Genomic DNA, 23,292 nt, shown 5'->3' with positions numbered 1-23,292 from the left:
ACGGTGACATAAGTGGGTGTAAAGGTCATTTATTACAGATATTTAAAACCATTTCATTTCTCCTTGTCCACCAGCATCTGTACGGCACAAGTCGTTATTAAAAATGCCGAAGATGAAGAATGACAAGACTCAAAGTGGGGAAAAGGGCGAACAGCTGTTAATATAATGATGCCTGGTTTAAACGGTGCGTCTAACTTCATAAAAATATAAGGAGGAAAAAAGCTTTATTCAAAAGGCAGAAAAACAAAAATAAAAACAGAAAGCAGGTAGTCGTTCACCATGAAAATGGCTTCGATAATACTAAATACAAAAACACATGAAAAAGAAAAAAATCCCAGAGTTTCATGCGGTGCACTCGGAAAACAGACGAGAGAGAGAAACAGGTTAATAAATTAAACACACAAAATAAACAAGTGCACGGCATCCGTGACCTTTTTAGTGTTAGATGCAGCGCTCTTTGTCCCATCGCCTCCTGTTCTGGCTTTAGCTTTGATCCTAAAATGTTTTTTTAAAGGAATACATACATAATACCTGCATATGCACATCTATAAACAGATTCAAGTCCCTTTGTGGTGGATCTGTGGATGTCTGCCTCTCTCTGGTGTCCAAATATCTAATTATACTGACCTGAGGAGGTGGGGGAATTAAAAAGAGGACTGGACCAGCTGACTACTCATGTCTAATCTCACCTAGACTAAACCAACAGACCAAACGACGCCAGCATTTACAAACCGAGGTGATGTTTCAAACGTAACCTGCCCCCCTCTTCAAAACATAAGGAGAAAAACACCACACTCCCTTATATAAAAGGTACCTATAAGTCTGCACGTTTGTTCATGGTGACCAAGAAATGAGGCCTGGCTGGTGGGTCAGGCCGTCTTTGTGAGTCTTTTCTTTCCCCAGGTATGAGTGGTGGGAGGAGAAGGGGCAGAGTCAACAGAAGGACCAGAGAGGGGAAGTCTGGTTCTGTCTGATCACCGCTGTTTGAGAAGCGCTCTGTACATGGCGAAGCCCAGCACGGCAAACACTGTGGCGCCGACGCTCGCCCTCAGCCAAAAGGTGGAGTTCTTCAGGTCTGCCTGAGCCATGTGTCTGAGAGAAGAAGCAGGAAACACACAGAGAGCAGGTGAGAGGCTGGGAAAACACATGAATAGCAGAAAAGGGGAGCAGCTTAAAACACAATGACGAATCTAGTGCCACATTTTCCATCTGCTCGTAAAACCACAACGAGAGAAATTGCCAAATGACACAAAGTCATGTGTTTCCCCCTCTGGGTGAAAACTTCCCAAAGCCTGACCACATATGACGAATCCAAGGATCCTCTCATGGCAGCATGAAAGGGAAACACATGCCTTCTCTTGTCATTGTTTGTTTCAGTTTGGGATACGTAAAAAAGGGAAAGAGCAGAGTCTTAAAGAAGCACCTGCTATGTACCTTAAAGGATTGTTAAAATTATATGGAGCCCAGGTGGTGTCTAAACTAAATAAATTTGGTATTTCTAGTGCTGCTGATTGGATCATTTCTCTATAATTTGGCTTCATCTCCTCTCACAAAGGGCAGAGAACAGTTTTGATACAGAGCGCTTTAATTTAAATGAGGCGTAGAGTGAAATAAATCTCACACCTAAATATACCTGTGGCAACAATGAGGTAGGCAACGCATTATTTTAAGATTAAGCGCATGTGTGTACATGACACCACCTGAGCTTCATAGAACTGCGTTAACACTTCTAAAACAACAGACTGAGCTGGAAGGAAAAACAAGGTGAACTATGCAGCCTGCAATGACAGGTAAAAGCAACGGAGGAGGAGGGAGGAGAAAGGGAGTAACCCAAGTGCCCCGTATACATAATATACTGATTGTACAGCTTCATCAGAAATTTGAGAAGCTGATCTGGGGACAGACACGTCACCACTCAACCCTTCAAATGTCCTGTTACTCCCGTAGGATCCAAAGAAAAGCCAGACTCATGCTCCATCTACTGAAAAAAAGAGGAAAACGCCTCTGGCAGTAGATATCGACATGACTCTTATAGGTCAAAACCTGATAAACCTGCTGCCATTATGAGATACAGTCACATGCATGGAGTGTTCGCCCATCCTTCCACGGGTATAAAAATCAAACATCCCCTCTCTCTATGATTTCTGTTGTTACCTTTGTGGAGGAATTACTGGTTCAGCGGAGGCCTCCATAAAAGATGGACCCCACCTCCACGATGGAGATGGCTGAAACCTGCTGCTTCAGGCTGAAATCGTCCTCTGACAGCAGGCAGCTTGCCTCACCACCACCCCCACCCCACAAACTCCACCCAACCAGGCAACCTCTCACACAGTCACAAAAGGAGTCAAATGCAGCAGGTGAAGCAGGGAGATACTTTGAATTTGTTAAACAATCAACACATTTATCACAGCCAGAACCGCTCAGTTAGTGATTAAAGCATGAAACCCGGTTCAAGCATCCTCCACAATGCAGCGGAAGTTTTCAGGGGCGGCAGTGGTTTCTACGAGAAACATTTTCCCTAACAACCAGCTAACACTTTCTTTCTAGGGATTTTTTTTTAAAGAAGGCGCAGTTTACTGAACATCAAAACTTTCTGTAAACATGTTTTAAACACAAATTGGTGTTGGCATAGTAAACGATGTTTGCTTGGTTGCTAGGCAGATAATTCATACTCCATCATACAATATATGCCAACATCTATTTTTAAACACGTGTTTATACTTTAGTCATTGTTCATTCATTTAGTGAAATCACTTACACAGGTTCTCATAATTGCAATTAACATGCAGCACGTCATGACACGCACAGTTACCTGTTAACTGAGTTGCCATAGCTACGGGATATGCAAATAAGTATTGCACAGCAGGAAACCTGCACGTGGCCCTCAAGCTGTCATCTTATCAGAAGAATCTCTTCTTCAAGGAAGCGAGGTGAAAGTAATGACAGCATGTTGTCACGTGAGGAATCTGGACGGATGTTTTCATAAGACCGTTAAGAATCTTACTCTTCTTCCTGTTAAAAGCTAGTTTTTCCTTCCCGTTGTTGCCAAAGCGCTTGCTCATAAGGTGTCATATGATTGTTGGGGTCTTCTAGTTTTTTTATTGTATTATTGTAGGGTTTACCTTAGAATATAAAGCACCGTGAGGCAACTGTAGTTGTGATTTCACAACAACAGTTGTTGCTGTAGAAATAAAATGTAGACTCTGTCCCTAAGAGTTTATCCTTTGTTTCTGGCGTCGAATAAAGGAAGGATGCACGTCCTTTACAGACTACAGTTTACACGGGGTCTGCATCTGCACTGCTGTTGTTTGCTTTTACCAAACTTCCATCAAAACTCCGTTTCTGTGTGGACTCTACACCGTGCCTGTGGTCCGGTCACACGATGCTGGTCTGTGCAGGCATTTACTTAAAAAAATTTTCAACTGTGGTTTTGTAGTCTGAATCAGTAGGAAATGGTGATGGCTATCTTTATAGGTTATCTGACCATCAACTCATTGACATAAATAGGCTTGCAAACACAGTCTATGGGCGGCTACTGGTAGAAAATCTATTTCCAGCCATCCTAATATCCTGTTTGCTCAGAAAAACATTCGCGTTTTGGTCTTTTTTTGTTTGCTTTTTAAACACTTGTTTGAGCTAAAAAGAATATAGTCAGGTTTGGTCTGACCCAACAGCACTTAAAAATATAGTCTTTAATCACAGGAGACGAAAAAAACAAAAAACCCGGAAATATTCACGAGGGAGACTGAAGCCGAAAAATACTATGTGTGTGGGAACTGTTTTTACATAGAATGAGGAAATGGCCACATATATGTGGTGCATACTGTATATACTTGGTTCTATATTACATTATATCCTCTTTAACAGTAAAAACTATTTAATACACTTTTTCAGCAAAATATATTTTCCCTTTTAGTTGATGTGAAGTAGTTATTTTGGTTATTTCTTCTTCTTTTTAAAAAAAAAAAAAGGAAAAAAGTTTTTATTTATAACAATGACAAAAATACAATAAAATGCACCAATAAGATAAACAAAATACTAAAAAGTCATCTGTATCGCCCAGCTCCACCGAGTCCGAAAAGTAGGCCAAACACCACCTCTGAAACAAAAGCTTGAACACAATCACGATACCTGACCCACTTTCATTTCATATCTCAAACAAAAGCACACAAACACACCATAAACAAGCTGTATAGTTTGTTACCAAATAAAATAATAGTTTGTGTTCTTGGCGTGTTAGATTCTTTAACAACAGAGTATAAAGGATGGTCTGTACTTGTTACTCAGTTAATTTCTAATCTTAATGAGCACTTTGGCTCAATGCACCTTAATCTCGATGCTTGTAATCAATCAGAGCTGAAATGTTCCTTTAATGTTAGATTTTAGGTTGTCAGGCCCTCACTCTGCCTGATTAAGGTCACTGATAACAACTCCCAGAGACGATGTCGACACAAGGGTTAGTTGTTGGGTGCAACACTTCATCTAGCCCTGCCTGAGTGACTAACAATAATTTACAAAAATTAGAAACGTACGCACTCAAAACACATTTAAACACATTCACACCCGCAGTGTAGCTCAGCAAACCTGCACCATTAAATTCAAACACCAAGCTCACTACACTGTACAGACAGATGCAGAACCTTCCCCAGCTGCCAGCAGATGGCAGTATTTCACAGAGGACTGAGGCATGCCCTTTAAGTACAGAGGCTGAAGTGAACAGGTGAGCCATGCAGATTAGCAGAGAGTGAACACATGCAAGAGGAAGAGGATGAGGGGCAGCCACAAACGTGTGCGTGAACACCTACAGAGTGGAAGGAAGAACACAAAGACAAGAAATAGAAGACAGGAGGGGAAAACAGGATGAAATGACCGAGTAATTGGAGAAGAACAAAAACAATCAAATTCAATCATTTAAACACATTTGATTTCAAACATCAGTTCATCAAGTCTTAACCCTTCAGGAGGACAAGAAACAGACTGGTTTAGTTTTTATTTTGCCCATTAAGAGCGATGCTTTTCAGACTAATGTCTCTCCTGTGGGCGCAGACTTCAAGGTTAAGAATGGAAATGGAAACAAAATGAGGCTGAAAACGTCACAAATAATCAAACAGCTGAAAGAGGAGCTGGAAACAGACGTAACAGGCTTTTGCTTTTTAACATACTTCTCTGTGAATGAAATCAAACATGCAAACATGTAGAGAGCAATGACGTTTTCATTTTGAACCACAAACAAACCAAAGAAATTGGTTGTTTCTCATTTTGTGCACACAAAGCCTGTTAGTCAGATTTACTGTCTGCGTATCCACTGCAGGACAGGAGGGGGCACACGTGACTCGGAGAAAAGCTCTAATACACACCTGGAATCATCAAAGTTCCTTTTTTATCATTCAAAATTCAGGCCAACATAAAAATTCTGTTCTTTAGTTTTAAAAAAATTCACAAATATAAAACGATCAGTTAACTGGGGCTGAAGTTTCTTTTACTGCATGTTAGTGTGGGAGTCAGTATTAGGAGCCGAGTTTGTGGTGCAAGCATCATGCATCGCAACACAGTCACACAGGTACCTCCCTGGCTACCACGCTGTTTGTTAGCTGGCACAGCACCGTCACAGCTCGCCGTGTCAGACTGTACAGAGAGCGACTCGGCTGCCTGGAGCTGGAGCAGAAAGCGAGATATCTGACATCATTTATAGGGAAGTTACTCCCAGCAGTCCTAAATCACAAGCAAAGAGTTCCTGCTTAAGAGCTTTTAACAAGACTTTTATTAATTCATTCAGAGAAATGCTGAGCGAAGACAGCAGGCCGTTAGGGTCTACAGACAGTTGTGTCTGGCCTGTGTCAGTGAATGTGAGAATAGTCAATATGCTGCATGTAAATTGATGTAATATTATTCCAAATGTGTTATGATTTTAAAGTTGGAAAAAGAACTTCTGGAATTTTAGGAAATGAACCATCTGCAGCATCAGAATCTGTCTGCAGCTGATAGAGATAAACTGACGTCAGAGTTTAAGCTTGAATAGCACAAAATCCACACACAACTGCATCGACAGTCAAGCAGCTGGTTTTTGTGTCATTGCTACAGCTGCTAACTCTACGCATCCCTGACGACCTGCCTGAGAAAGTCTGAGGACGCATTTTCCCACACGGTGCAGAAGATTTAAAGACCTTCAGCTCTTATTCAGCTGAAACAATGACCTCTGGGAAACACGATCATCATTTGATAACAGAGATTAACTGTTAACTATATTATTATTAACTTTACTACTGCTAACGACTTCATCACTGTGTTTCTCATTGAGCAGAGAACAGCCTGCTCTGTACGAGTACTATAACCCAACCGTGGCAGGAAAAGCCAATAATTTATCAGCAGAAATATTTAAACATAACGTAAAACCAATAATGGTGTCCCCCTCTCCTTACAGTTGATATGCAGTGTAAACTGAACCAGTGGGGAACACTTAGGGAAAGCAGAGGAGCTGTCACTACCACCAGTGTTAGTGAGCTTGGGTAAAGCCTCTCTGCGTCCCATCGTGGAGGTCCAGCCCCAGGATCGGAGACAGAGAGGAGGAATGAGTCTATGTTAAACACTAGAGTTTATTTTGTGTATGAACCTGTTGAACACGACCGTGCGGAGTTGGGCCTTAATGCTGCGCAGCAGCTCCAACTTGAGGAGGTTCTGACAGAGGCAATATGTGCACCTGTTGCAGGCACACATGCAGTGGAGACGGGCGTGGCTGCAGAAAGATACACAGAAATGCGTGTATTCACCACCACGCCAACACACACACACAAACACAGAAGGACACACACTCACAGGAGGAGGGACCAAAGCCTGACAGATGAAAAGCAATTACATTTGTTTAACTGCTAAACTACATCAAAGCATGACCTTCACTGTAATATGAAACCTGCACTGCTGTTGGTTACCTCAAACTCTTACTTTCATCCAATGGAATAGAATTATTGATATCTGTAACACAAAACGAGAGGAAAGGAGGGAAAACCACAAAACAGACATCACAACTAAAACAATCTCAGACTGACGTTTTGTCAGCTGCTTTTACTTTTAGATATTTCAGAGGCAGCTAAAACCAGAGAAAAACGTGGCTTATGCGATACGAGTTTTCAGAGACCACAGTCACCTGTAAATAACAGACAGCCACAGTGGTTTCAGCTGACCAAACAAACTATCTGCAGCTTCACTGCTGAGACAGCTGAATCACTGAACTTGCTACGCATTAAAATGTAACTGTTAAACACCTTTAGAAACTACTGACGCCTGAGTGATGGGAGCTTATTGGTTTGACACAATAAACTTACCAACATTTACGCTACACAGTGAAGATCCGGGCAGTTTTGTAGAGTTGCACAGGAAGCCTGAGAGTTTACCACACAGCATGCATGATAATGCTACAATTACCAAGCGCTGTACGATTAAAATCAAAGCAAAAAATCAACACAACGCTGAGTTTAAAGCTCAGACTTTATTCTATTTCATCTAATAACTGAGTTAACGATAAGTCGCCGGAGCAGTCTACTCTCTGGCTCTCAGCAGAAAGTCGCCTTTCAGTAAGCACTTCTGCTTAAATCTACTCAGACTAATGCTCTAGAGCGCAGCAGATCCAATGATTTCAGATTTTAGCCAATAGGATTTGTGGGCTGCTACAATGAGCTTTAACGGGCACATCCCTTAAGTGCCAATTAATTAAGCTACTGAAATCCAATCTGCTCAGAGAGCTTTGAGGACTTAGGACACCCTGCAGGGCCCATAAATGAAAGAACTGGCTGCAGTGTATTTCAGAGTGTCAAGTCTTCGCGTACTGACCGGTGTGATCGAATGATTGCAAAAATCATTGGGTTAAGGTCTAAACTGTAAAGTTTCAGTGCTACACAACACATTGAAGGCGGCTAGTATTCATTTTCCTAACATCACTGAGTGCTAAATGTCATAAAATCACCCAAGAGAGGTAAAAGAAGCATAAGTGGGAAAGAAACAGTGAAGACTGTAGCTGAATTTTAATGCTTACGGGTACATGGCCATGGTGGTGAGTCTAGTGTAGATGTCTTTGCTGGGTGCTTCGTTCGTGCTGCAGGTGAAAGGCTGGGGTGGGTGGAGCTTGTGTTTCCGGCAGAAGTCATGCGGCGACAGGCTGTAGTGCTGCCGCACCTCGTGCAGGTCCGACTTGGCGGCTATCACCACACACGGCGTCTTGCTGTCTATGAAGTATTGCTGCCAAACACAAGAACTCCGTGTCAGGAGGCAAGACTTTTAAAATAAGGCCTGATAAGACGCTCTCAGTTTACACACCTTGTACACTTTTGCGCAGTACTCAAACGAGCGAGGATTGTTGACGTCGTACACCAGGCAGACCACATCGCAGGCCAAGTCCGTCTCCGTCAGGAAGTCAATATCCGGCATCACCTCGTGGAGCTTGTAGTGAGCAGGCAGGGCAGGGAGCAGGGACGGAGCAACAGAGCGTGCAGACGGAGGGATTAACATTTGTAATGCTGAAACTCAGTAAAGCACTCAGATTATGTAACAGTAATCCAGCGAGCAGCTGATGACTCCTCAGAGTAAATGGATCTTACCAGCAGGTACTTCTCCTGACCGTAAACGTAAGTCGTGCTGATGGCATAGAAGGACTTGTGCTCTTCTCTAATCCGCCTCTGTCGCTGTGGAGGAAAGCAAAGCCAGTGTCGCCCGTCAACACTATTGTTTTATTTATTTATTTAATTTAGGGGGGAAAATCCTTTATTTTACATTATGTAGTTAATTTTTGATGATTTAGATTATGAATATAATCTCATTAAGAACGGCAAAATGTTATTAGGGGTCCAAGCTGTGTAAAAATGCACAGAACCATCCATCCAGTCTCTTCCTCTTATCCAATTCAGAGTCAAAGTGTGCATGTGTGACTCTTGAGTGCCATCCATCAATCAGTGACAGATGATGATGATAATAAAATGTTGATCCAGTGTTGAAAGTGAAACAGAGTTCACATTCAACACTGGATCTGTAAGCAAAATCAACAGAGCTGCAAGTCCTCCTGTGATGTGCTCCATGTAGACAGGGTAGGAAAAAATGGCTTAATTACAAGCTTTGCATTGGTTAGAATTTAGGCTTCCTCATCATGGTGACCATTATCCTTAAATGCTGACAAGTTAATGTAAAAGTCCTGAAAATTAACCTTTTTTTTTTTTTATTACTCACCATTTGTAAGATCTGTACCTATATTCACTTCGTACATCCCACTTTATTTTGTACATATCGGAAACAGTTGCGATAGCTGCAGAATTAGCATGTTTCATAAAGTTTAACAGGCTTTCTGTTAATGATTTCCACTGACCTGCAGGTTCCTGCCGAGAAATGCTTGGAGGAAGGCGCTCTTTCCGCTGCCCCGTGCTCCTAAAACGTTGCAGCGGAAGACGCTACGCTGGGTCTGCTTCTTCTGCAGGTCAATGCGCTTGTTACGGGTCACTGAAGGAAAAGGAAACATTTTTCTTGTAGCTTTATAATACAATTAGTAATATACAAAGCTGGCAAAAGTACAGAGATTCTGTACTTAACCGGATCTGAAATGTACTCAAGGTAAGTAAAATGAGCTCGTTGGAGGAAGTTTCTTTTTTGTGAACTGAACCTTGTGCTATTTTAACATAATGATGAAATAACATACATGCGAATACAATTTAATTATACTCAGCTTGGAAAATAAAAATAAAAAAAGGAAAATAAAAACATGCATCTCTCTATTTTCTGTTGCCTACATTGTAGATGGTGACTTTGCCTCAAAACAGGAAAATGAGCACAATGAGGGGATAAAGTGGATTCAGCAGGATCCCTAAAATCAGCAGTAATGGATCAAAACGCAACGATTTCTACTGTGCGCTGCAGTAAATTTTCTTCGTGTACAGACTGTGATCAGCTGACCTGCTGCTCTTTGTGGATGGACACGACTGAATTCAACCAGATGTCAGCAGATGTTTCACGAGTTGTCCTGGCTGATTTCCATCCTCTACACTGACAGTACACTGCTTATGCTGTCTTTATATCGGACTCCATAAATGAATCTCTGCTACACTTGATGTAACCTAACTCTGACTATGACTCCACAGCCACTGTGCAGCAGTCACAGGCTATACTTAACTCTAAATCCATCACAGTACTGCAAACTAACCTGTTTATCCTGCACTAACCTGCAGAGGATTTTCATGCAACCTTTAAAAAGCACAGTCTACCTCAGTTTGATTTGCAGCATGTTTTTCAATAATAATTTAAAAATATATATGTCACATGTACAGACCCTATATGTGATTTTGCTGATGTTTGTTGAGCTGATAAAAACACTGCTTTTGAAATTACCTGCCACTCCTTTTATTCTCCCTCATCAGTAGAGCTAGCTAGATGCGAAGCAGCGCAGCCACAACTTACAGACACCTGGAGTCGTTCCAGTGTTGCGGCAATAAATACATAATTCAATAAAAACACCCTCTCTTTAACCCCTGACTTTGGCACGCGTCATCTCTTTTTATGAGACATCCTCTGCTGATTAATAAACAAACAGGGCTGCCTTTAATCCGTTTCTGTTTAGGCTCAAACGTGTTTGATGTTTGGAGGTTTGCAGTGACAAAATATTAACTCAAATGCGTTAAAACCAAAGGTAATGAGCCTGTTTTTAAAATGTAAAGACTAGAAAGTACAGATATTTATTTAAAAATGTTGGGAGTAAAAAACAAAAAAACTACTCAGGTAAAACACAAATACCTGAAAATTGTACTTAAGTACAGTAACAAAGCATCTGTACTTTATTACTTCCCACCTCTACCTACCTGTAATTGCAGCCGCTTGGGATTCCTGCTCATAGATGATAGAGTAGCCGAGGTAGCCCAAGTACTCCAAACTACGCTGCACATCCAGATATGTTGTTAACCTACCAAAGGAAAGGAAGAGAAGTGAGAAGATTTTACATGACTGAGAAGTGCCTGTTAATCTGTCCCAGCGTGAAGTTTTTCAGGGTGCATGAAGTTAAAACAGATGCGTAACAATATGCACACTCACGTCCACTGGGAGAGGTATCCCTGGTATGTGAGCCATCCCTGTTCATTAGTGCAAACTGTGTTGTTTACATCTGGACCCCAGGGCATGTAGGGAAACACTTTGAACAAGTCTTTCACCTCCTCTGGCGACAGCGCGCAGTCTCTGTCCTGGAAGACCACAGAGACAAACACACACACAAACTCAACTGAGCACAGAAAGGTTCATCTTGCTGAAATCTAGTCGTAAATATGGAAATAAAAGTGCTAAGGGAAAAAACAAACCAACAAACAAAACAAACATGACCACTCACTTTGTCATGCTTGTCAAAGACACTCTGAAGAAAGAGGTAAGCGTTGTGGTTAAGCTCCGTGGTGCAGTCTGGAGGGATCTTTATCCTGGTATAAAGAGAAGGAACAAAAACATACGTTTTGGTGAATTTGCAGCTTTCTGGTTTTATTCAGGTACCTGCTTTTTTCTCCACTTCTTGCTTTAAATTGAACACCTCTCAAAGTGACATGCAAACTAATCTGCACTCACAGGGGGAACAGGTACTCCTGCGTGAGCTCCAGGTCGTCGTCATAACCGAACCTCCTCAGCACGGTCCATGTGGTCTCGTGCCGACCTCGCTGTATGAAGAGGGTGTGCAGGAAGAGGAAGCCTGCAATTAAAAAAAAGAAAAAGAAAAAAAGTGGACACAATTTGAGAGAGAGGGTGAACACTCAGAAAAGTGATTCAGACAGTACAAATTATGTTCACAAAGCCACCAAGTATGAGAAACACATAAAAACAAAGGAAGAACGGGGCAGTGTCCGACCTTTGAGCGTGAGCCCGTTGTCTTTGACTCCATCCATCATGTTTCTTCTGACCACGTTCTTTACGTCCTCTAACGCCTGGGGTGCCAGTGGTGTATTGAAGCATGTTCTCTACATGCATACACAACATATATGCAGTTTTCAGATGCTGCTGCTGTGACATGTGTTGTTATGAGCACATCGTTTCATGTCAAAGCCCATCTCCCTAAACCCGTTACAGGTTGTTTTCCTCATATACAAACAGACCAACGCTGAACCTTACACCGTCTCAGTACTCACAATCTAACAAACAGACGCTGATGTTATTAAAGAGGAAAACATTACCTGAAAGAAGTTGAGCTCGCTGTCATTAAGGGTGCCGTCATTGTCCAGGTCAGAGATTTTAAATATCCTGGTTAAAGCCTTAATGCATGAAGGCTTCAGCTGTAATACAGGAGAAAAACCATTTTTTAGGAGACAAAATGCACTTCTATGATGCACCAAGATTTAAATCTGCTTTTCTTATTTCCTTAGCTTTACTCTTGATCTCCAACATAAAAACAGGCCACAGTGAGGATAAAATACATGAAGAACAGATTTAGGTGATTCTTGCACAGTTGCAGAGTTTATGACGAGTGTAATCAAAGGATAATGCCGTCTCAGACCTACAGCTTGGTCGGTGTATCCCTGACGACCTAGTGAAAAATCTTTTCTAGTCTGCTCGTGAGTGGTTGCTACTTGTTGCCAGCTGAAATCGGTCACAAAGAGGATGCACTTAAAACTTCCTTGCGATTGGTTGCCAACAGATTGACACGGCTGCCCATAGTTTCCACAGGTAACTCCACCAGGTTTCTGAAAGCTGCAAACCAACATTTCCATTAAAGCTACCTGTGTTCAACAAGTCAGAACCCACCTCCTTCTCCTCTGGGCAGTACAGGGGTCCTGTCGGGTGGAGAACGGCCTTCTGGGCGTAGTAGAACAGCTCGGAGATATTCTTCAGGTTTTTTGCAGAGCACTGAGAGAAAAACAGGCCGCCTTATTTTAAACTTTTATTTACCAGGAAGTGAAACTCTTGAGATTGAGAATCTCTTCTCCAAGAGTATGATGGGTATGACGAAGGCATGGCTGACAGAACATGCTTTTCATTAGCCGGAGGTTTGAACCCAGAGCCCTAACCGTGAGGCAGCAGAGCTAACCACTGAGCCACTGTGCAGCTCAGGTTACCATGTTGTTATGAATGGTTTCCAATAAACAAAAAATAAATGAATAGAAAAAAGCTGAATGCATGAAGTAGGTAATACTAAAGGATGGAAATTCTGAACATTATACGGGGTACTGCAGTCCATATAAAAAACTGACTTAAAATGCAGCTTACTGTCCAAATAATTCTGATCATTTCCCCTTAAAAACATCTCATTTGGGGGGGTTGAGTAAATGCAGACTTTTATCTTAAACATGATTTTCTAAAAAGCTTCATAAAGACTGTACTTTAAACTGTGCTGCTGCTTTTATTTTTGACACAGTTACAGTGGGGCAAAAAAGTATTTAGTCAGCCACCGATTGTGCAAGTTCCCCCACCTAAAATGATGACAGAGGTCAGTAATTTGCACCAGAGGTACACTTCAACTGTAAGAGACAGAATGTGAAAAAAAAAATCCATGAATCCACATGGTAGGATTTGTAAAGAATTTATTCGTAAATCAGGGTGGAAAATAAGTATTTGGTCAATAACAAAAATACAACTCAATACTTTGTAACATAACCTTTGTTGGCAATAACAGAGGTCAAACGTTTACTATAGGTCTTTACCAGGTTTGCACACACAGTAGCTGGTATTTTGGCCCATTCCTCCATGCAGATCTCCTCGAGAACAGTGATGTTTTGGGGCTGTCGCCGAGCAACACGGACTTTCAACTCCCGCCACAGATTTTCTATGGGGTTGAGGTCTGGAGACTGGCTAGGCCACTCCAGGACTTTCAAATGCTTCTTACGGAGCCACTCCTTTGTTGCCCGGGCGGTGTGTTTTGGATCATTGTCATGTTGGAAGACCCAGCCTCGTTTCATCTTCAAAGTTCTCACTGATGGAAGGAGGTTTTGGCTCAAAATCTCACGATACATGGCCCCATTCATTCTGTCCTTAACACGGATCAGTCGTCCTGTCCCCTTGGCAGAAAAACAGCCCCATAGCATGATGTTTCCACCCCCATGCTTCACAGTAGGTATGGTGTTCTTGGGATGCAACTCAGTATTCTTCTTCCTCCAAACACGACGAGTTGAGTTTATACCAAAAAGTTCTACTTTGGTTTCATCTGACCACATGACATTCTCCCAATCCTCTGCTGTATCATCCATGTGCTCTCTGGCAAACTTCAGACGGGCCTGGACATGCGCTGGCTTCAGCAGCGGAACACGTCTGGCACTGCGGGATTTGATTCCCTGCCGTTGTAGTGTGTTACTGATGGTGACCTTTGTTACTTTGGTCCCAGCTCTCTGCAGGTCATTCACCAGGTCCCCCCGTGTGGTTCTGGGATCTTTGCTCACCGTTCTCATGATCAGTTTGACCCCACGGGATGAGATCTTGCGTGGAGCCCCAGATCGAGGGAGATTATCAGTGGTCTTGTATGTCTTCCATTTTCTGATGATTGCTCCCACAGTTGATTTTTTCACACCAAGCTGCTTGCCTATTGTAGATTCACTCTTCCCAGTCTGGTGCAGGTCTACAATACTTTTCCTGGTGTCCTTCGAAAGCTCTTTGGTCTTGGCCATGGCGGAGTTTGGAGTCTGACTGTTTGAGGCTGTGGACAGGTGTCTTTTATACAGATGATGAGTTCAAACAGGTGCCATTCATACAGGTAACGAGTGGGGGACAGAAAAGCTTCTTACAGAAGACGTTACAGGTCTGTGAGAGCCAGAGATTTTCCTTGTTTGAGGTGACCAAATACTTATTTTCCACCCTGATTTATGAATAAATTCTTTACAAATCCTACCATGTGAATTCATGGATTTTTTTTTCACATTCTGTCTCTCACAGTTGAAGTGTACCTCTGGTGCAAATTACTGACCTCTGTCATCATTTTAAGTGGGGGAACTTGCACAATCGGTGGCTGACTAAATACTTTTTTGCCCCACTGTATATCTGAAATCTAAGCACCTCACAGGATCACATATTTCTCATAGCAGAGTGACTGACCCCAGTCTGTTCCCACTGTGTATGTGCTGTCCCTCACGTCCACCATGCGTCCCTCTTTTAACCTCGTAACTAAGCCAGCTCAGAAGGGCAGGACCGAGCCGTCGCAGGCGGCAGAGGGAAATTTGAATAAACGCAGAGGGAGGCAGATTCCCATTCCCTCGCTCCATGACAGCCGAGCCTCACGGCACATTCACAGTCAGTCAGCAGGCCGTGGCCCCGGAGCGTGGTAATATAAATCTATTCAGGTCTCAGAGTGTATGTGCAGTCAGGATCTGGATTGCACTCTAAGAGCAGCTGGGGGTCAATCTGTCCTCCGCACAGGTTGTCTCACTCTGACACACTCTGCCAGTATTGGATTTTCAATCAGCCTTTTAAACTTTATTTGCAGTTTCACTGCTCTCAACAGTTTCATCAGACTTTGACATTTAACTGAGTGGGACCTCCAAACAGCCTCAATAGACCCAATCATAGTATGAGTCCAAGTGTGTGTGTCTGTTTGTATCACTTTTGCTTTACCTCTACACACGTCTCAATATCCTGGTATTGATTCATGATTGGCAGGATGGTCTCCATGCTGCTGTGCTCCACCAGGTCTGACTTGTTCCCCACAAGAATCAGTGGCACCCTGCAGTGAAGCCATTTATTACAGAGCAGCAACAATCAGCCAATCAACAGAAAATCAGACTAAAGCTAATTAGATCATGTGTTTTAATCATTGCTTTAAAATCTGCAGTTGGTTGCAGATATCTAAAGGGAAGGATTTTCCAGCCTCATTAAAAAAAAAACAAAAAAAAACTGTAAACGTGTTTATTCTGGTTGGAAGAAGAGAAAAATTAAACTACAATTTTTGACCCTGTATAGACCAAACACTGAATAAGTTAAGTAAGAAAACGGTCGGTAGATGAGCTGATGATAAAAATAACCGTTAGCTGATGTACACACCTGCTGTCTTTGTCCGTTCTGTCGTTTATGAGAGGAATCCAGTGGCTCGTCACCTGGGGAAGGAACACACAATGACAAACATGCAGCACCAACACAAAGGTTTTCATTTAAATACATGCCTGGAATAACAAAGGTAACCCAGTCTGATGAAAGTACTGCAATATATTTGCAGAGTAATTCAGTCTGTGTCTATGGCAACCATCCCAGTAAAAGCTACTGGAAGTGCAAATCAAACATTTCTGCCGCAGTGTCACATTAAAAGCTTTTACCTGGTGAAATATGATCTGACTTTTATTATGAGGGATGCCAGTGACCACCGTGGTGTTTAATGGTATTGGAGTTGTTGCTGGCTCAGGAGGTAGTGCTGTATATCTCAAATGGGATTAATGAAGTATTCTGATTCTGATTCTAAAACAGCTTCATTTTTGTGTGTGTGAAAGGATGAATGTGAGCTTTAGTGTAAATAACTTCTTCTTTTGGCTTCTCCCTTAAGGGGACGCCTTCATCTCACCCTGTCACACCAACCACTGCATGTCCTCCTTCACTACATCCATTACTCTTCTCTGGCGTCACCCCAAGATAACATTAAAGATTGTTTATGGACAGTAAAATAATAACAGCAACCAGCTTTTGCCAACTTCTTACAAAGAAACCAACTTATGTCGAGATGAAAAAGCAAGTCGAGCCAAACAAGAGTAATATGAAACATAAGTACGCTGACACCAGGCTCACCTTCTCAATCGACTTCTTGTTGTTGACTGAGTAAACTATGCAGATCACATTAGCCTAAGAAGAGAAAAAGCAACATCACCTTATGAAGCACACATCAACAATATGCAGCACAAACAGGGCAAAGCAAGAATGAAATAACACCGACCTTTGATATTTCCTGATACAGCTGCTCATCTGACTGCTCTGCTTCTGTGCAAAAGGAAAATTAGTACAGTATTATGTTACCTAACACCTCTTGTGCTCACTTTGTTTTTCTCAAATAAAAATGGAGACACTTTCATGACCTACATCTTGAAACCCAGTGGAACAGATAAGAGGTGCAGCCACGCACAAAATGATGTCAGCTGAACACTCAATACTTCCTTGTATCGGAAGGATTTGAATGGGCTTCTTTTTATTAGCTACACTGTTCTTGTGTCAGTTTGAAAGACTGTGTGTAAAGGGGGGAGATACCCGAGTAGTCCACAATGTGTGTGGGCACCCTCTCCGGGGTGACATCGGCTGGGATGGTGATCTCTTCAGCTCGGAGTGGAACCTGGAAAACAGGACAATGATGTCAAACAATGATAAAATGACGGTCAACAGTGAACATTCAAAAGGAGGCTTTTAACCATAACCACAGTGCCTCATCACACATACCTCATCTGGAAACTCCTCACTGACTAAAGACATAATCAGGGACGTCTTCCCCACCTTAGCTGTAGAGCACAACAAGAAAAAGACAGAACAGGGTCATTAACATGCAAAAACGCTCTGCCATTTTCATGACAGATCCTGGTGATGTGTGAAATGACAGGAACAGATAAGAGCAGCTGAAGAGCTGCAGCCAAGTGCCACCGATCACAGCTGAGCGCTCACTAAAGGCCACCATCCAGTGAATCCAGAACATCGAGAGGTAACGCAGTCTGCAAATAGGCCTGCACTGGAAAGGCAGGTCAAAGAGCTACACTGTTATGTGAATAAAACATCCAGAAATGATGAAAGTAAAGTCATGCAAAGTCATGTAAATGAGTAGTTTTAAACTCAAATGAGTGTAGATTTAGTAGGATTTAAGATGTTAAGGTGTGGTAGTCCACACTGTTGCCTCACAGCAAAAAAGCTCCTGAGTTAAACTCCATGTATGTTAATCTGGCCGGAGCCTTTCTGTATGGAGTTTGTATTTTCTCCTAGGGCTGTTCGATATAACGATATATATCGGATGACGATATAAAAAGGTCTATCGTTTCATTTTACGCTATCGTTTGTTTCGTGGTGTCGCAAAAAAGGCTGTTTACGAGTGGCTATATTAATTTCCTTAAAGTTCTCTCTTTCTCTTATATTTAATATAACCACACTACAGACGGACAAGCGCCTGTTTTTATGCGTTGTGGTTAGCAACAACGACGGTAACAGCTACATGACGCGCAGCTGGAAACACTTCCCGCAAGTCGAGCTGCCCGAGATTCACAGAATTTACAGAAAACGTTACATTTTTGTGATTTATATTGTTATCGGGACGATAGAATTCTTATATTGGGATATGAGATTTTGGTCACGTCGCACAGCCCTATTTTCTCCTCGTGTCTGTGTGGGCTCTCTCTGAGTACTTTGGCTTCCAACCACAGTCAGAGACATGCAGTTAGTGGGGTTAAGGTAATTGCTGATTCTAAGTTCTTATTGTCTGTCTCTCTGTGTTAGCCCTGTGATGCACTGAAGACTTGTCCAGAGTCTGCTCCACCTCTCGCCCTACGATCGCTGGGATAGGCTGCACATTTACAAAAAATAAAAAATAAATGTATAACAATCAAGGTAAACAGCCGACAACAACATGATCTGTCTCACACACAGGATGTGGCCATTGCCATTTTGTTAATACAGGCAGTATTTATCAAGAAAAACCTCAAACTCTAGATCTAAGGACTGGGAGTGAAATGATGTGTTGACTGAACGATTAGTCGAATCCCACAATGCAATAAATGAAGCCAAAACACCCTGAAGCATGAGTGTTTTACAGCTTTGGAAATGTGGCGATTTGCTTTTTTCCAGCAAACTTACTTTTGAATCGTGAGTTGGACAAAGCTACCACTTCCCTGACATCACTGCTGATTCCTGTGACAGCATATTTTTTATATTTGTTCATTTTTATAGAAGTTAACAGTCAATTGCAATTATTTGAAACTGCAGCCCTGCGTTTCCCTGCCACTTGCCTCTCGGTGTGTTCACAGTTAATCTCACAACCTGAACTTCATAACACACAGGCTGGCACGTAGCTTTCTGGCTGCACCTCCTTAAGCACTAACTCTCCTAAAGTAGCAATGTGTGCCATCCTGAAGAGCCACAACTTGAATATAAATAGTACTGTCAACATGTGTGCTCAAAAGAGAACAAACAGACACGGTGAAACACGCAGGGTGGGACATGCTGGCTTTACAGGTAATTTCAAAGTCCTTCAAAAGGTCAGGATCTGTAAACATGCAGCTGTTTACCCATAATATCCTCTGCCATGTAAAACTGGCACATTTGGTCAACAAACAGCTCTTCAAAATAAAAGTTCAAATCATTTATTTAAGCACTGTGATAGATGAGCAGCCAGTGTGCCAAGCTGTCCAATGTATGCTGCAATAGGCAAGGTGAACCTTGATTGTTTAAGCAGAAGAAAAATGGATGGATGGATGATTTATTTAATATCTTCTGCTTCAAGCTTCCCGGTTCTGAAGCTCTGGGTCCAAAAAAAAAAAAAAAAAAAAACAAGAGTAAAGTGAGGAGATCACTTTGGGCTTCAGGTAGTTTACGTGAACCATTTTACAAGACAAAGAAATAACATTTGACAAACAGTGAACATTAATATTTTCATTTGCTGTAGTTTTTTTCTTGCTAAATGTATTAAACTATATTTTATTTTGACTTATTAAATAAGATATTTTGCTTCATTGTACTTAGGGCTGCCACGATTTGTCGACTAGTCACGATTACGTCGACTATCAAAATCGTCGACGACTGATTTAATAGTCGACGCTTCGTTTGAAGCTTTGTAAGATCACAAAAGACGCAGGAATAAGTAGCAGGATTTAAGAGTGTAATAACGGACTGAAACAGAAGATGGCAGCACTGCATGTACAAGGATGTCAGCTACCGTTAAACCCCGAAGAAGAAGAAGCAGCTGTGTCCCAGAATTCATAGCGCGGCCCAGCGCAGTTTCCAAGAATGGCGGCAGCTAGTTAGTTTTAATGTTACTCTTATTATTCTTTCTGGGTCACAAAATAAACGTTTAACATATTTTCAGGCGAGAATGTAGCTGTGTAAACCTCAAATATCTGCTCAGTTTATCAGGACACCACATATTTTCAAAAGCGCTCCGACGTTTTCGGAGACATCTGTTACCCACTAGCTCGTTAGCGAGCCGGGGGCTAGGCTCACTAGCGCCGTGAGAACACCGGACTCCCCGCAAATCGTTTTCAAACCCACCGCCGTCTTTCGCTACTCAGGTTAAATATATATGAGTCACTTAGATAACTTAAAATGTTATTGTTTGGCTTTTTTTTAGTATTTTATTTGTTCCTGAGTAAATCAGTTTGTCTGAGATTAAAGTTATAGTTTTTACACAGCTGAATAAACGTCAAGCAGACAACTGATTATCAGAAGTGTGAGATGCTCCAGAATATACTCCAGTGTCCTGTTATATTTTAGATAGCAAGGAGTTTATTAAACTTCACCGAAACAATCTGCAAATTTCATTAAAATTTAATAAACTATCATCTTGTCTTTATTTTTAGTTAGCACAGACCTTAAACACTTAAAGCTGTAAGCTAATGATAGTTATAAGAGCAGATTCTGCTGGTGCAATAAGCTGTAGTTTTACGTCCAATGGATGATGATCTGATTAGTCGACTAATCGCAAAAATAATCGGTGACTAGTCGACTATCAAAATAATCGTTTGTGGCAGCCCTAATTGTACTACATAGATGTTAATATTTTTTTAATAAGAGATAAAGGTTTTTGTAATAGCAGTGCGTTTAGATTCTTTCACCCTCTTTCTCTTGTGTAGTTTTTATGTGAAATTTCTTTATAATTCCTGTATTTTTTTTAAACAAGCTTAAATATTTATTCTGTTTATTCAAACTATTTTACTATCGACTGTTTCATTTCAACAAGAACTTCCCAACTTTTGAAATGAATAAAGTATTTCTTACCTTATCTTATCATGTGTTATGTTATCTTAAGCCAACAAAACTTTTTATACCACAGAATGACCTTAACTTCAGGGTTTTCCCAGAAGTCTTTGAATTCCTGTGATCTTTGTCACAGCTCAAACTTTCAGACACTCTTACACCATCTAATCGGCACAATAGCCCTTCAATCACTTAATAATACAGAACTATCAGAATATGTCACCTACAAAAATACAATTAAAGAGGCCCAAAAAAAAAATCATGATTCACATATTTATTATACCCTGCGATGTCTGGGGGTGTTTATTACCACTTAATTACTTCTCTGCTTTGCTTACCAAGGCTGTATTCCAATTAAGAGCACTTTAGTTAATAAACTCCGTTTACATCCTCCTAAATCCTCATCGCTTGACTCCGATAAGCCAAATTACAGTAATTAACCAATTAAAGCAACTGTAGTTTTTTTTTGTTTTTTTTTTAAATACAAATACTTGTATCACATCTAATCTGTAGTATTGATATTCTGTTTTAGGACTCTTTAGAACACACAGAGGTTTGCCTTCAGATCACTATCATGTTAACAAATACTACAATAATATGTTAAACCACCCTCACTGACTTGTAATTGTTCTGTTTGTGCATGCATGGTTTCAGACTCTCCCTGAATCCCATTACACATACTTTGAGAATGACTCACAAGCCAAAAAATGGTACACAAACATTTTCTACAGATATCAACATAAAATAGTTAAAGTGATGTCCATACTCCAAACTGGACTGTTTGGCTCATATTTTCCCTTCAAATAAGAAGCAGCGAGCCGAGCAGTGCATGTAAGACCTGATAAGGCAGCTGTCATGCACCATGTGATAATGATTTGGCCGCTCGACATAAACAAAGCCTGCTATTTATTCTAATAACAGGACCAGTCGAAGTGTGTGATTATCAAGCTCTGTGGGATAATGAAGCTATTCCGCTGACCCTCGCAGCTCATCACACGATATGTAACTGATACAAAGTAGCTGTAGCTACTAGCATATTAGCTAGTGAAGATTAAAGAAGTTGCTACTTACGCTCCCCTACAAGGAGTATCCTCACGTCCTTCCTCATGTTGGCACTTGTTTTCCTGCACAGAGGACCGTCTTTATTGTTTCATGTAGACCTCTGGATGCCGTCCTCCTCCTTAGGCAGTTAACTACCGTTGGGCCCTGCCGCTGTCAAACACTCCGCGCCTTTGTAGGACAAAACGGACGGACACTTTTCGGGTCCTGCTCGCAATTTTCCGCACGCTTCTGCTGAACTTATTGCTTATCCGCTGGACAGAAAGACAACGTTTAATGCAGTATGTGTCACATATCTCTGTAAGCGCACGTTAATCGCTCTCTTGAAGGCGCTGGCAGAGGATTTCGCAGTGGATGGTTCACGGGCATGCCCGACCTACAAGACCGGGTATCTACGGCAAGCCAGACAGGACAAAACGCGCACCAGAAATTTTAAAAACATGAAAAGAAAACACTCTGTGCTGCTCCCTGGATTTAAAACGTGGAAGTGCAATGATTTGGCGTCTCCTGCCTGTCCAAATAAAATATTAAAAATTAAAACTTTACTAAAACAAGCAGCAAACAATATACCTGGTTTTATGTGGTTGATAAGATGACTGCTTTATAATGATATCTATATTTCTTACCTTTTGTGAACAGCTTTACACGTTAAACAGCTCAGCTAGTATTTTCCCCCAAAACAGGATATATGGACAAAGCTGGATGAAGTGTTTCGCCATCGAGCCCCACCCTCAACAGAGCAATCGAAGTCACATTGCCCAGCCTCGCCCCCCTTAGTTCCTCTTCATGCCCTGTCTCCGCAGTCTGATGCGTGATGTGTGAAGGGTCCGGGCTGTGAGGATTATGGCAGTGATGACTTTTCCCAGGAGAAGCTGGGACCCTGTTTACTAGAAGGTTTCAAAATTTCTGTACTTTTAGGTGACAGGAGACATGTGGCCTGGTCAAAACACAGAGAGCTGCACTCTAAAAGATCTTTAAACATAGTAAACATACCTTGTGTGCCACAGACTGCTCCCAAACACGAGGGGACAAGTAATACCTCTAAAACACTTAAGTTGGCTTTATTAAACATTAGATCTCTAGCTGGGAAAACATTTTTAATTAATGATTTAATCACTGAGCACAGCCTTGATTTTATGTTTTTAACTGAAACTTGGTTGGACCAAAGTAACAGTGGAGCTGTTCTCATCGAGACGACCCCTCCTAACTACAGTTTTATCAGTGAGGTCAGGGCGAGCAGGAGAGGAGGAGGGGTTGCTGTCTTATTTAATGAATCATTTCAATGTAAGCAGCTATCTCCTGGAAGTTTTCAGTCTTTTGAATATGTGGCTTTACAGCTGAAGGCCCCATCCAAAGTTGTGTTTCTTAATGTTTACAGGCCTCCCAAATACTGCA

The 23,292-nt window shown here is 41.6% G+C and overlaps 1 protein-coding gene across 6 annotated transcripts; it reads right to left on the bottom strand.

Moving 5' to 3' along the window:
- Positions 1-13: 13 nt before the first annotated feature.
- Positions 14-22,295, bottom strand: rhot1a (ras homolog family member T1a). 6 transcript variants are annotated; one of them, XM_085454007.1, is made up of 20 exons: positions 21,910-22,295; positions 17,329-17,387; positions 17,143-17,224; positions 16,835-16,878; positions 16,690-16,743; positions 15,958-16,010; positions 15,532-15,640; positions 12,739-12,840; positions 12,171-12,269; positions 11,849-11,957; positions 11,572-11,692; positions 11,345-11,429; positions 11,056-11,201; positions 10,827-10,927; positions 9,347-9,477; positions 8,589-8,672; positions 8,308-8,430; positions 8,027-8,229; positions 6,611-6,733; positions 14-1,092 (listed from the first exon to the last, which is right to left on the bottom strand). In XM_085454007.1, the coding sequence occupies exons 1-20, from the start codon at positions 21,944-21,946 to the stop codon at positions 975-977; spliced, it is 1,983 nt and encodes a 660-aa protein (XP_085310133.1). In that variant the 5' UTR covers positions 21,947-22,295; the 3' UTR covers positions 14-974. The 6 variants fall into 6 exon arrangements, with proteins under 6 accessions (XP_085310133.1, XP_085310135.1, XP_085310138.1 ...); XM_085454009.1 differs by having other exon boundaries at positions 16,835-16,875; XM_085454011.1 differs by lacking the exon at positions 14-1,092 and adding an exon at positions 3,715-4,801.
- Positions 22,296-23,292: the final 997 nt, after the last annotated feature.

Source organism: Copadichromis virginalis, linkage group LG4 (assembly GCF_057382275.1).
Source record: "Copadichromis virginalis isolate Kocher_CV1m ecotype Utaka linkage group LG4, C_Virginalis_male_GT1.1, whole genome shotgun sequence".
In the NCBI taxonomy this organism is placed as follows: domain Eukaryota; kingdom Metazoa; phylum Chordata; class Actinopteri; order Cichliformes; family Cichlidae; genus Copadichromis; species Copadichromis virginalis.
Note: the sequence above shows the minus strand (reverse complement) of the source record. Positions and strands in the feature narration are given on the sequence as shown.

Bases quoted from the DNA above. Each gene is read 5' to 3' on its own strand.
- rhot1a (XM_085454007.1), bottom strand. From the start codon at position 21,946: ATGAGGAAGGACGTGAGGATACTCCTTGTAGGGGAGC. The intron at 16,879-17,142 runs GTATCTCCCCCC...CCTTTTGCACAG, and splicing joins ACACATTGTGGACTACTCGG to AAGCAGAGCAGTCAGATGAG. The intron at 6,734-8,026 runs GTAAGCATTAAA...ATCTTTCTGCAG, and splicing joins ACCACCATGGCCATGTACCC to CCACGCCCGTCTCCACTGCA.